General features: G+C 37.1%; 2 protein-coding genes across 9 annotated transcripts; one reads left to right on the top strand and one right to left on the bottom strand.

The window, feature by feature from the left end:
* The first annotated feature begins 243 nt into the window (after positions 1-243).
* On the top strand, positions 244-10,238 carry LOC120014683 (CDP-diacylglycerol--serine O-phosphatidyltransferase 1-like). 6 transcript variants are annotated; one of them, XR_005471610.1, is made up of 15 exons: positions 244-596; positions 1,957-2,151; positions 2,548-2,613; positions 2,698-2,757; positions 3,149-3,239; positions 3,850-3,904; positions 4,009-4,088; positions 4,289-4,405; positions 4,539-4,623; positions 5,657-5,748; positions 6,396-6,649; positions 6,746-6,834; positions 6,980-7,119; positions 7,778-7,909; positions 9,856-10,238. XR_005471610.1 is itself a non-coding variant. In XM_038866732.1 (14 exons), exons 2-13 carry the CDS (start codon positions 1,985-1,987, stop codon positions 7,105-7,107), a joined length of 1,284 nt encoding a protein of 427 aa, XP_038722660.1. In that variant the 5' UTR covers positions 244-596; positions 1,957-1,984; the 3' UTR covers positions 7,108-7,119; positions 9,040-9,177. The 6 variants fall into 6 exon arrangements, 4 of the variants coding, with proteins under 4 accessions (XP_038722660.1, XP_038722667.1, XP_038722655.1 ...); XR_005471609.1 differs by having other exon boundaries at positions 9,851-10,238; XM_038866732.1 differs by lacking the exons at positions 7,778-7,909; positions 9,856-10,238 and adding an exon at positions 9,040-9,177.
* On the bottom strand, positions 7,890-12,110 carry LOC120014714 (palmitoyl-acyl carrier protein thioesterase, chloroplastic-like). Of its 3 annotated transcripts, XM_038866761.1 has the most exons (9): positions 11,973-12,110; positions 11,738-11,829; positions 11,574-11,630; positions 10,078-10,408; positions 9,864-9,997; positions 9,253-9,366; positions 8,987-9,152; positions 8,829-8,897; positions 7,890-8,730 (listed from the first exon to the last, which is right to left on the bottom strand). In XM_038866761.1, the coding sequence occupies exons 3-9, from the start codon at positions 11,585-11,587 to the stop codon at positions 8,389-8,391; spliced, it is 1,170 nt and encodes a 389-aa protein (XP_038722689.1). In that variant the 5' UTR covers positions 11,588-11,630; positions 11,738-11,829; positions 11,973-12,110; the 3' UTR covers positions 7,890-8,388. The 3 variants fall into 3 exon arrangements, with proteins under 3 accessions (XP_038722689.1, XP_038722696.1, XP_038722679.1); XM_038866768.1 differs by having other exon boundaries at positions 11,738-12,107; XM_038866751.1 differs by lacking the exons at positions 11,574-11,630; positions 11,738-11,829; positions 11,973-12,110 and adding an exon at positions 11,387-11,564.
* Between the last annotated feature and the right edge of the window lie 606 nt (positions 12,111-12,716).

Genomic DNA, 12,716 nt, shown 5'->3' with positions numbered 1-12,716 from the left:
AAATAAGAATAAACGCAACCTGAGAATCACGACTAACTCAAATGACATTCATATATGTTCTCACTCATATGTGTAATATCTTATAAATATCTCGAATTCAAGTTTTCGAGTAATTTCCTCTATTTTTTTTTTAAAAAGTTCTCGAAATTAAAGAAGATTCGAAGGGGCATTTCGGGAATGAAGAAAATTGAAAGAAAAAAAAACCTCGTCCATTGTGTGCCGATCAAATAAATCTCTCTTTGACCGTCGTACTTTCTCTCGCTGCATTTTATTTTTATTTTTATTTTATTAATTTGGCGGATCATCATCGTCATCATTATCATCGTCGTCCACCTTCGCCTTTTCGCCGCTCTGTCACAGGTAGAGAGAGAGCGAAAACACTTTCGTCTCTGCCACTGCAAATCTGCAACTTCGATTTGTATAAAATTACACAAATCAACCTTATCTTCCATTTCTGTTTCGTTCTTCTTCTTCTGTCTTCACTTCTTGCTGTACCGTTTCAATTTACAATTGAACTCTCTGTTGTCTCTGATCCGACGGCTACAATCTTCTCGGTCTCCTTCAATCGTCCGGCCAGGGATTCCTTGCCCTAACACGTATGTATTAAGAAGGACAAAAACAACTTTGCCTTTCTAAGCAATCTTTCTGTCTCTGAATCTTTTTTTACTTTTTGGCTTCCAATTCTCTATTGAAAAGTAATCTCTACTCCCCATCTCTATCTGCGTATCTCGGTGCATGTATACGTTATATGGTGTGTGTATATGCGCATACATACACAGACGTATTGGTTTCTCTCTGTTTGATTCTCTAGGTGTTGTTTTATCGTTTTCATCTGCTTTTGTTCATCATTTTAGCTTGTATTAAAATTGTGCTTTCAATCTTCTTTTTCTTTCAGTGTGTGTGTTTTCGGTAGCTTTCTGGTCGCATGCATCGCTTGAATCTTGAATTGCTTTTATATACTGCATCCATTGATTTGCTTAATTTGTATCTGTATTAGTTCATATAATTTTGAACTCAGAAATAGAATGATGCATTTAGGCACTTTTTGACATTTTGTCACAGATTTCAATAGTTTTTACTGTTTGACAGTTATATGATCAACGGGTGGTTAGGTGGCTGGGAGTCTATTTTTAGCTCTTTTATGATTTATTTTATATTTTTTTTGATCTGTATGGACTTAGTCTATGAGAGCACAGTGTCTGAAACAAGTTCAGTTCTTGATTCGCCCTTTTTACAGTGATGCTTTTCACATGAAGAGTTAATAGTGTTTGTTGTCCTACAATAATGTTTTTGGGTTGTACCCAATGGTATGTGAAAATCTTAATCCCTTCACTTGAATGTAAGATTTGGGTGTTAATTTGTGTCAGTTCATTTCATCAGTTGGATTTTTAGATATCTCAGGTGATTCTGGTTAAAGTGTTGTTTTGAATCTTGAATCCTTAGCTTGTGATATTTAGCTGTCAAAAAAATAGTCTGTAAGTCAATTTCTCATCCTTCTTTGACCTTTAGATGTTCCATTGCTGTTGATTCTTGTTCCTTCTAAGGATTTAGCTGATACGACATAAAATGATTGCTTGTTAAGTCATAACCAGTACCTTGTAATCGGTTTTGCATGGGTTCTTGTCTTGAGGCAAACCTTGCCAATTCAGTTTCAATTGTTATGTCAATTGGTCGCACAGGATGCTCTATTCATCATGATTTGCTTTTTTGTTTTCCCCTCTTTTTTAAGGTGGCTATGTTGCCGCTTTTGGTTACTGTTCCCTTAAACTTGGGGGAAATGGCGTTGATATACGAGTTTCGTGTACAAACTTTCTTGTACAAACTTACTGGATAGGTTGTTTGTACACGTTCTGCTTTGTTTAAAATTACCCACATAATTATTTCCTATCAAACCATGGGGTTGTGTTTCTTTATTTTTTATCTGTTATCTCTCTCTCTGAAAAGGTGTATTTGCAGCTTGCAGGTTGTCTCTTAATTACAGGCCATGATGGAGCCTAATGGCCATAGGAGGCTGAGGAGAAAGGACAATCATGTCAATGAAAATGGTGATGTTGACCAATCAAGTATTGATGACGAATTTGATCCATGGACTGCATGGGCATATAAACCTCATACCATTTCATTGCTACTGATCGGTGCTTGTTTTCTGATGTTAGTGCCCTTTTTCCATTTGGTGGTCTTTTTTAAATGCATCAAAGCTATTTGATTGAATTGCTATTATATGTTGTAATTTTTTATATTAGCCTTCCTCTGCCCCCAGCCTTTTGGTTTTTTTTCAGTTAATTGATTGCGTTTAACAAATATCTTCTAGTTGTTGCAAAAATGCATTTGAGTCTTTCACCCTAATCCTTTTTATATCAAGAGGAGGACTGCCTTCTGATTAGCGTTATTTCTCTTTTGTGTTAATGGGATAATTTGGTGACAATCTTGATCTTGTTTATATAATATGTGGTATCTTTCTGTGTTCCATACTTTTTTTTTTAACTTTTCCTTTTCCAATTGTGTTCAATTAATATATTTTTTTCCCTGTTGTTTGTCTGGAATCAGTTGGGCAAGTGGTGTGCTTGACACGGAAAGTGGTGCTTCAGGTGATATGATAACGTCAGTCAAAAGGTTTGTATTTTGATTTATATTGTTTTAGTCGAATCTCTTTTTGTGATATTAGACTGAATTTTCTCCTCCGCGTACTTTTTGTAGGGGTGTACTGGCAATGATTGCTGTCTTTCTTGCATATTGTTTGCTGCAGGCTCCATCAACGTAAGTTTAAGACTGAGTAGTTAGCATCATGTATTATACTTTGTTTACTTTCAAAATAGCTTATTTTTTACATTGAATTCTCTCTCCTCTGCCCTCTGGTATGGTTATTTGTTGTGAGCGTAATTTATAAAATCACAGCTAAGCACATACAATAATTTGACATACAAAAGAATGTCTGGAGGATTGTAATGGAAGTTTTTTGGTGTTGACTTTATACACTCAGTGTTCATGGAGATATTTTCTTAAACTCACTGGAAATCAATTGGATGACAATAACTGTGGAATGCCCCTCCCCAACCACCGCCCTTTTTTTTTTCCTTCCTGAATTCCTTGGATTTACAGTGGTGATTGACTGTTAGCTTTATCTTTTAACATATGTATTTTCTTACAGGATCCTTATTAGGCCTCATCCTGCACTTTGGCGGTTGGTTCATGGGATGGCTGTTGTTTACCTTGTCTCCCTCACATTTTTGCTTTTCCAAGTTGGTTTCTCACTTCCTTTCAACCTCCCTGTTTCTTTTGATGTGAATCCTGACGTCTCATTTATCTGCACTTACATTGACAACTGGCAAAGGAATGTCTAGACCCTAGAAAGACCATTATACTTTTGGGGTTGCATTTACATTGCCAACTGGCAATGGATTGAGAGAATGATGATCTGACCTGACATGGTTGGGCTGGTTTGGTTTTCTTATGAAAATATAAAGTTTACAGGTGGGTATGAAATCATAAACCCAAAAGAAAATTGTTTACTAATCAGTATGGAATTTAGTCGAACCAATTTTAATAGGGTTTTGAAATTGACCACCTGAACCTTTTTTACGTATATTTCATTTTTCCTGCAGCATCATTCTTTGGTGGATATTTATATTCTGCTCTCTAATATTATTGGTGGAGCAAATTTTAAATCTTTTACAAGCTGAGAACCTACGTTGCAACTGCTTTTGCATACTCTCTTTCTTTTACCCTCTCCATGTATGTGTGAATGTGCTCTTGCGATTTTAAGAATCTGGAATGTTTTTTTTATTGTATATGGACCCTTGAAATTGTGCGATGATCACTGATAGTAATTCACAATTTCTTTTTTCCCAGAAGCGTGATGATGCTCGACAATTTATGAGGTTTCTACATCCTGATCTTGGTGTTGGCAAGTGATTTGAGCTTTACAAAATTGTCATTTTGGCTTTGTTACTGAAATTGGATCGTTAACTTATTTCTAACAGTATTATTTTTTTTGTTGACTTTATGCAGAGCTCCCTGAAAGGTCATATGGTGCTGATTGCCGGATTTATGTGCCTGAAAGTCCTACAAACAGGTTTAAGAATGTTTATGTATGAAATCTTCTTTGACAACCCATTTGTTTCATTTTTTTGTCCTTCTTCCCCCGACCCCTTTTGTGTTTGTTTTATCGAACATATTTAAGAATGATTTTTCTCTCACTCTCTCTCTCCACTTGTTGCATTTTGCATGCAGTTACATTATCCCTACGCTACCTTGACTTCTGAATTCTGATTGGTTTATTTTTCTCCAGGACACACTTTTTGATGAATTTGTTTTAGCTCATATCTTTGGATGGTGGGGTAAGGCTATATTAATCCGTAATCAACCCCTTCTGTGGGTGCTATCAATTGGATTTGAGCTGTTGGAGGTTAGTTTCTCCTTCAATTATTTATGTTCATTGTATTTGTTAACATTTGTATCTGATTTTTTTGTTCCTCATATTGTCTGCTTGGTTATTATTGTTTTTTTTTTCTAAACTAACTTCAGTTTTGGTTTTTCAGTTTACCTTTAGGCACATGTTACCGAACTTTAATGAGTGCTGGTGGGACAGTATAATTCTCGATATTCTGATTTGCAATTGGTTTGGTAAGATGCTTTTCTTTCTTTACCTCTTATTTTTGTTCCATCATCTTCTTCTCCTTGAGGGCAAGTATCATGTGATGTTGAAAATTTGTTTATGAAGAACATGGGAATCTAAACTTAGATTTGGATTCTGTTCATATAATAAGATGAATCCTCTTTTGTTTTTTTTCCCCTACGGGTGCATTTGTTTGGGGGTGAAAGATCAAGGGAGTATCACTTACAAGGTTCACAGTTATGAGGGTAAAGGGGCTTGTTAATTGTTTTTGGATAAAAATGGTGACTATTGACCTGTATTTGGTATGAGTGTCTCTTTACCTGTATAATTTAATCTGTTGTGTTCCAAGAGAAACTGTTAATGTGTAATGTAAATGTCAGAATATTGTAAAAGTGGGTAACAGGGGTAGGTAGAGGCTTTGTTTTACGCTAGAGTAATAGTTACACCCATAAGCTCCTTTACACCCATACTGAATACACCTTTAAGAGGATTTAGCATGAACCATTTCCACTTTCCCTCCTTTTCTTTTATTTCTCATTCTTGGTTCAACCCAATTGTTAAGTGGGCTCCTAGTGGGCTAATGTCTCTTAGGCAGTATGACTTATGTAGAGGTTACTGATAAATGAAGTGGGTTAACATTTGTTCTTCTCATCATCATCATCATCTGAGCCTTTATCCCAAAAGTTTGGGGTCGGCTACACGAGTCTATGAGAACATCATTGGAAATCCATCACATGTATTTCTTTTCTCCATTCATTTCTATCATGGATCATACATTCATCCACTCCTACTAAATTCATATCATTTCTTATTCAAGCCATGTCTTTCTAGGTCTACCTCGCTGCCTCCTACTCTCTCCTATAAAAATTCTCTCATTCCTCTGATGTTCTCTCATTCCTCTGATGAGTTATTTTTAGTTTTTGACTTGTCAATATTCTAACAGTCTTTGAACTTATGTAACAGCCTTAAACGGGCTTTAATGATAATTGTGTATATATTCCATCACTTACGCTGACAATTTCTTTTCTGAAAGTATTTCAGGTATCTGGGCGGGCATGCATACTGTCAGGTATTTTGATGGGAAAACATATGAGTGGGTTGGAATAAGCCGCCAGCCCAATATTTTAGGCAAAGTATGTTCAAGAAATTTTATTACTGTTCTTCCATGTTTAAGATTTTCATTTTTCCAGTCTTTGCTGAAATATATTTACTTGCATCTGATCTGCATTTGAAAATTAGATTGTGATTCATTCTCTCTGACAAGAGATTGAAAATGATAGTACCATAGCAACTCCTCATCTGCCTACCAGATCGACATTTTCATTTGCCTGTAAAGATTGTGACATAGACATGCGGAAATTGTCATTATGTTGAACATTAAATATTCATATTTTGCAAATTATTCGCATGAAGAGAGAGATGTGTGCATTGTGAACTCTTTACAGTTACCCCTCCATCCTCCCAGCCACAGTAAGGGAATTTCCTTTTGTGATTTGATCACTAAATGGTTTTATTAGGGTGTTATGGATAGTATGCAGTAGCTAATGTTTTCAAATTTCCACAACATGATAATTTATGTTTTCCTGATTTCTTCATGGAGTTTCTTCTGGGAGACTTTTCTGCTGGTTCTATGTAAAACACATTCTATGCATATGAACTTTTCTCTTGCGAAATATGTTGTGGTTGGTGCTGTTGTTAGCTTTGGTTATTTTTCACTCTATTTGGAGCTTCAATGTTATGAATGCAATCAAGTTAGGTAGTTTTTCTTTGCTGTTATCAGGTCAAACGAACATTGGGACAATTTACACCAGCGAAATGGGATAAAGACGAGTGGCATCCCTTGCTTGGTCCCTGGCGTTTCCTTCAAGTTATAAGTCTCTGCATTGTTTTTATGACAGTAGAGCTTAACACATTTTTTCTCAAGTTCTCTCTGTGGATTCCTCCTCGAAACCCTTTAATCATCTATAGGTTGATATTGTGGTGGTTGATTGCAATTCCCACAATTCGTGAATACAACTCATACCTTCAAGACAGGTACAGTGTCTGTCATTGCCTTAATGCGATGTTACATTACTCTCTGGAGTGTTCGTCCAGTGTTACTAATATGAATATTTTGTTTTGATTTCCCAGAAAACCTGTGAAAAAAGTTGGAGCATTTTGTTGGCTGTCCCTTGCTATATGCATTATTGAACTACTCATTTGCATCAAGTTCGGACATGGTAGGTTTTAACCTATGTTTTTGGTGAACTACTTGAAATGCTAACTTCATTCTAAATTGACATGTTTATCTGTTATTGTTTACGTTTATTATATTTTAATCCAGTTTTTCAGAGATTAATGCCCTGGTGGTATTTGTTACCACAGGTCTCTATCCTAAACCAATGCCTATGTGGCTGCTGATTTTTTGGATATCTATAGCGATGGTCCTCGTGATATTCCTGGCAGTATGGTCTTGGCAGCTGCATAGGAACTTGAGGAGAAAGAGACAATAATTTTGCAGTGTGGTACTCTATTATTTTATTCCTTATTACTTTTACTCAGGCGTCCATCAATGTTGTAAATACCTGTTACTTCATGGAATTGTAAATGCTTAATTCTTTTAGGTTAGTGGATCACAGCTTATTTAGAGTGGTGGTTAGAAGGAAAAATTATCACAATATTTATACAATACTTATGAGCATGAGCTATTTTGAATCCATTTGTTCCAAGTTCTGTTACGTTTTTATTATTTTTATGCTTCACATTTGTGGATGCTAACACATTCGCTTGTTAGGGTTTATAAACTTTAAACTGTTTACAAGCTACGTTGGTTTATTTATCCGCTGCTCTGATCGAGGTGGTTGTTTGTGTGCGGGTTAATGTGTAGATAAGGTGAATATAAAATAAAAAGGCAAGAGTAGGATTTCTATAGAAGGTTGAGAGAGAGTATTCTAGCTATTTAGTTGGAAAAAAGAATGGTGATGTGAGGTTGAGGTAGTGCTCTGAACTGGTGCATGTTTTATGCTCCAAAGCTTGTTCATGGACCTTACAAAGCTCATCAATGGCTTTCAGTTAAATTGCAGCAAATATTTCAATAAGCAATGTGAATTAGTGATTATGACACATTTTACATGTTTTTATTGGAAAAAAATAAATATGCTTTTTAGTTCTATTCATCGACAGGTTTTAAAAAGGGCTGGAAGTTTTGGGTATTTATAGCGCATGATTTGCTTGCTCAAGCTTTGGTCCGTAGACATCTGGTTAAGCGATAAAAGCATGCTTGTGCGTCTAAGTATAGGGGAATGCCATAATCAGGTATAGTTTCATAATTCTCATATATTACTCTTTAGTACTTCACCAAATAATTTCTATGAAAACACACGGGCAGGTAGGTACCCTTTTCTCTTCCTATCCTATTTACATATAGCAATTTTCACAACCAGAAAAGAAATTATCACTCGGCTTATTCTACTAAACACAATCCATGAAAGGGTTACCTAACTCAACCCCTGTTGAGATGGTAGCACCCTCAACCCCATCCCCTGACCTATTGGTCATAGATTCAAAACCAACCCACTCCCACCCACACCCACAATTCTTACAAGAGAAAAAAAAAGAAAACGCAATCCATGACTAATTATGTTCTGATACCTTTCAAGGATCTAAAAGGAAAAGAACACAAAAGTCGGGGGATATTGAGCAAATCCATCTTTAATGCCCAACAAATATTTTTGGCATCTTAGCATGAATTTAGAAACCTTACCAAACCCCTGCACTTACCATGATCACTTCTGTTAGGAAGTGAATGGCAGGGTAGAAAGCTTCCTCTTCCATGTGGTCCTTCCTCTGACTATTTCTTCGTTTTTAGGCTCTCCTTTGGCTTGCAAGAGATGTGTATATCTTATTGGCATCTTATCTAAGGACCCCAGTATACCATTCCCCCCAATAATTTCTGATGCTAAAGAGAATCCATTGAGTAGACCAATGTCACCACTGTGTTTCACTCCATCACCCAAAAATCCATCTTTATCTTGTTCGCATAGCGATTGGACTATGTCTGAACTTCCGCATTCCCTTCTATATTCAAGTGTGATCTCAGAAAGTTGATGACTCTCCAAAACTTGATCTGGGATGGTCTGCGCATAAAAAAAAATGGATGAAGAAAACAAATTAGAGGCAGCCACATTAGGAAGTACCTTAAGCTTGAAGATTGTTGGTGTTGTTTGTACTGTACCTCAAGCATCCACTTCAGATACTTGACATTGTTTACGTGATTGTTCATATCCAAATCACTCCTCTTTGGCTACAAATTGATTAAAATATAGTGGTTAGAGCCCTGGTACTTTTATCTGCACCAAGAATGAATTCAAATTTTTTGGTTGTAATGTTCACCTTCAAGTCAGAGTTACAATATGTGGCTTCGTCCAACTTACGTATTTTTTCAGGGATATCGTCTCTGATTGCTTGCTTCTCTATGAACCAAGGGGAAATCTCGGCTCTAACCTCTTCTGGCATCTTTGATAGGCGTCTTGTGTGCTGGTTCATCATCACCCAAGTGCTGTTTCATGTTTTAAGTTATCAGAAGAAGCTTGAGTGTTAGTGTAAATGATGAAGATGTAGATCATAGACCAAAAGTGATGGAAAGTTCTATTAGGAACCTAGTAGCGCGTGCAAAGATGTGGCCTGTAGCTTGGCTTCGGATGAGCCAGTCTCGTCGCATTCCATTTTTGCCTGATGCTCCAACCCACGTGTCGATTTCCAGTACCTCACCCCTGCAAGGAGTGTACATATTCTTTATTGGCATCATCTTATTAGTTATTACATCTAGACATGAAATATAGTTTGGTCGTGTGGGGAGTGTGTGAATGATACAACAAAGTTAATGTGTTTTTTTTTTTATAGTTTATTTCTTGTTTGAATTCATTTTCCTATTCCTTGATATTTTTCTTGTTTGAGTTAACTTTTTTTCTTATTCCTTGATGTTACAGATGTTTTCTAGCTGAAAACATTTATGTCATGCTGTCGATGTGTTGCTAAATACATTTCCATCTACAGCTAGACTCTGTATGTTACTTTGGGGGCTGTTGATGTGCTGAAGCATTTGCCTCACTTGGACGACAGACTATTAACTTTCATTTCATTAGTCTTGTGCATTTGGCAATGATTAGCATGACACTTTTATTTAGGCTACATTGATCAACCTGTTGCTTTGTGCTGATCTCGGTTTATTCTGTCAATAATGATGATTTTTGATAGGACAGGGACATACCAGATTGGATAGTGATCTACTTGAAGTTGCATTCTGGAGACGACCCAGATGAGATTGTTCCTCATCATTCCATGTGTAGCTCCGAATCCATTCCCCAGGAGTCCCGACATCCAGACGTGATTCAGTGCTGTTTCCTACACACACATTGAAATGCTTCTAAGAACACATGTTAAGGGGATGAACAATATAGCAAGTTCAAGTGTTTTTTTATCACCTGAAATAGGTTTAGTATGCTGTCAATTGTTGCAGTCTTGTCAGGACCTACTTCGTAGGATCGGATAACAACTGTCTGCCTGTATCCGACACCGCCTTCTATCATAAGCCCCTGGCGATGAGGATCCACAAACTGTTTCTTGGTTGGAATATTTTGCCTTATTTTCTCTCTTGTTATGTAGCCGTTTTCACCAACCAAAGTGAGAGTGGTGGCCGCTCCAACGTTCTGTCTGAGCTTGTCGGTCTTAGCTGGTCTGGTAGGCGTACCGTTCACTCTAACGTTGTTCAGCTTGTACTTATTTGTGTCATGGTCACCGCCATAGGAAGAACACCTGAAGATACAGAAGTTTGTATAAGTGACATTATAAGCCATATGTTTCCTTCCTGATGTAGATGTCGAAAGTTTGAAAAGGAATGGGTATCAGATAGGATTTATAGACAGCTAGTAGCAGTTGGGGACGGATGATTCAAAGGCAAAATTTAAATTTAGGGGATATATTTAGGGAGCTTTGTTGTTTCTGGTGAGCATGCCAAAGAGAGCATTGTAGCATCTTAGGAGGGACCCATGTGCTATGACAGAAAACGGTTCATTTCTTTCTGGATTTTCAGTATATGAGAGAGCAGAGGGGTTTGGAATACATTCATAGTTGGTCTCTCTCAAAAATTGATTTTGACATGAATTTTGGAGCTTTCTGTTGTGTTTTTTTATGTGCCTTACAATCTTCGAATAGGCCAACAAAAAACAACCATATTTACTTGCAGACAAATGGGTGGAATACTTCACTCTTATGATACAGAATGGTGAGGTGAAGATTTCTTATTCTGCTTTCAACAATTACAGCCAAGTTATAGCATATTGAGGTAGAAATTTAGAATATTGAATCAGACATATGAGGACACAAGCAATGCAGAATATAGAGAATTAATCTTACTTCAGCTTTTCAGTTTCTGTCAATGTAGATTCTGGAGATTATTATATTATATTTTGTGTTCAGAGAGATTAGAATTGCAAATCTCTAGAAGTAGAGATTCTCTTTGCAAAGTCTCTATTTTTCAGATTCATCACAGATTATGATGAACAACAATACTTGCATCAGTTTACAGATACTAATGCAAGTGCTGTAAGTCTTGTCTTTTAATGAGATGGTCGGAAAACACTAGCCTGTTCTAGTATGAAGACGACAAACACAAGCAGTTGAGCAAGGAAGTAATTAAACAACTCCAAAGACGAGAGAGACAAATTATCGAACACGTAAATCAATTAACAGAGATAGCTTGATTTCTCAGCTAAATTAGACACTGTTTTTGACCTTAATTTAGCCGTGGCGATGTTTTCAAAGTGAAGGCCTTGTTTCCCTCGCTTCCACATGCTTCGTGTGGTGGTTTTGAAGAGGAAAAGAAAGTCAAAACATATATATCTTCCTGTTACTATCCAGTAGGAGATGAATTTTCTATTCAAAATTTAGGACTTATGAGAGGAGGAGCAAGTCTAAAAACCAGAGACACTGCATCAGCCTGCTCCAGCGACAAATCCCTAATATCAAGCTCCAACACCTGATATAATACCACCATACAAATTGAAGAAAAATTAAAACAAAAACCAAAATCCCTAATCTTATAAGAACCTCAACCAAGAGTTCATGTAAAAGAAAAGGCCATACCGCGATTTTCCCCGAACCGCGGAGGGCCAAGAAGCAGAATCGAGTTGTTGCAAGCTTCTGTTATTGAACTGGAAATGGTGAACTTCAGTTTACTGCACCAGACAACAAACCAAAGAAACTGAAAAATCCAATCTATCCTACATTGTTAATTGTTGTCGATCGTGAATTGCAATTTATTTCATGGATTTCTTCGGGAAACCAAACAGAGAGTTCTAAATTTAAGATCGAAATTGACCTGTAGTTTCCGTCTGGAGACTCCGAGAGAGCTCTGAAGATGAAACTAGGATCACAGAATCTGAATCTGCTTCGAAGGAGATTTAGGGTTTTATCCGCTCGATTTTCCAGTTCCATTTCGCAGGTTCTTCTTTTTCAAAATGGCGGGAAAATGGGGAGTCGCGTTCGTGATCGTCACGAGACTTTTATGGGATCGGACCCATTCGGTTTCGGGCTGAAATGGCCCAATTGTTGCTTTAACGCTATCTGCGTTCCATAGATGTCATCCCCGCAGTTGGCAAAATTGCGCTACTTAAGTGAAAATGCGGGTTGAACTAGTCAGACCAGCGGACCTGGCCCAATCTAAGTATCCTGGGCTATGTAGGTAGGGCTTCGAACATAAGCCCACTTCCCTACAATCAATTAGGCATTTTCTTGGGCTACGTATGTTGGGCTTCAGCAAGTTGTTGGGTTTTGGAGTAACAAACCCGTGCAGATCCAATATATCCATAGTGAACCAATAGTTCCAAAACAGACAAATAAAGATTGGTTGTATAGCGTGGGATTTATGACGAGGTGTTTGTTGAAATGTTTGTGTGGACAGGTTAGACATTCATTTTAGGAACCGAAGACACAAGTGTAACATCAGTTTTAGCAAATAATTTTGTTGCACAATATATGATCTTGCATGCTTTTGTTCACTCTCTCACACTCAGAAGTTCACATGAAACATTTCTTAGTCCTGCATTAACAATGAAAACCACCG

This window comes from Tripterygium wilfordii, chromosome 2, assembly GCF_013401445.1.
Source record: "Tripterygium wilfordii isolate XIE 37 chromosome 2, ASM1340144v1, whole genome shotgun sequence".
NCBI classification, from domain to species: Eukaryota; Viridiplantae; Streptophyta; class Magnoliopsida; order Celastrales; family Celastraceae; genus Tripterygium; species Tripterygium wilfordii.
The sequence above is the reverse complement of the archived record's forward strand: the minus strand, read 5'-3'. Positions and strand labels throughout refer to the sequence as shown.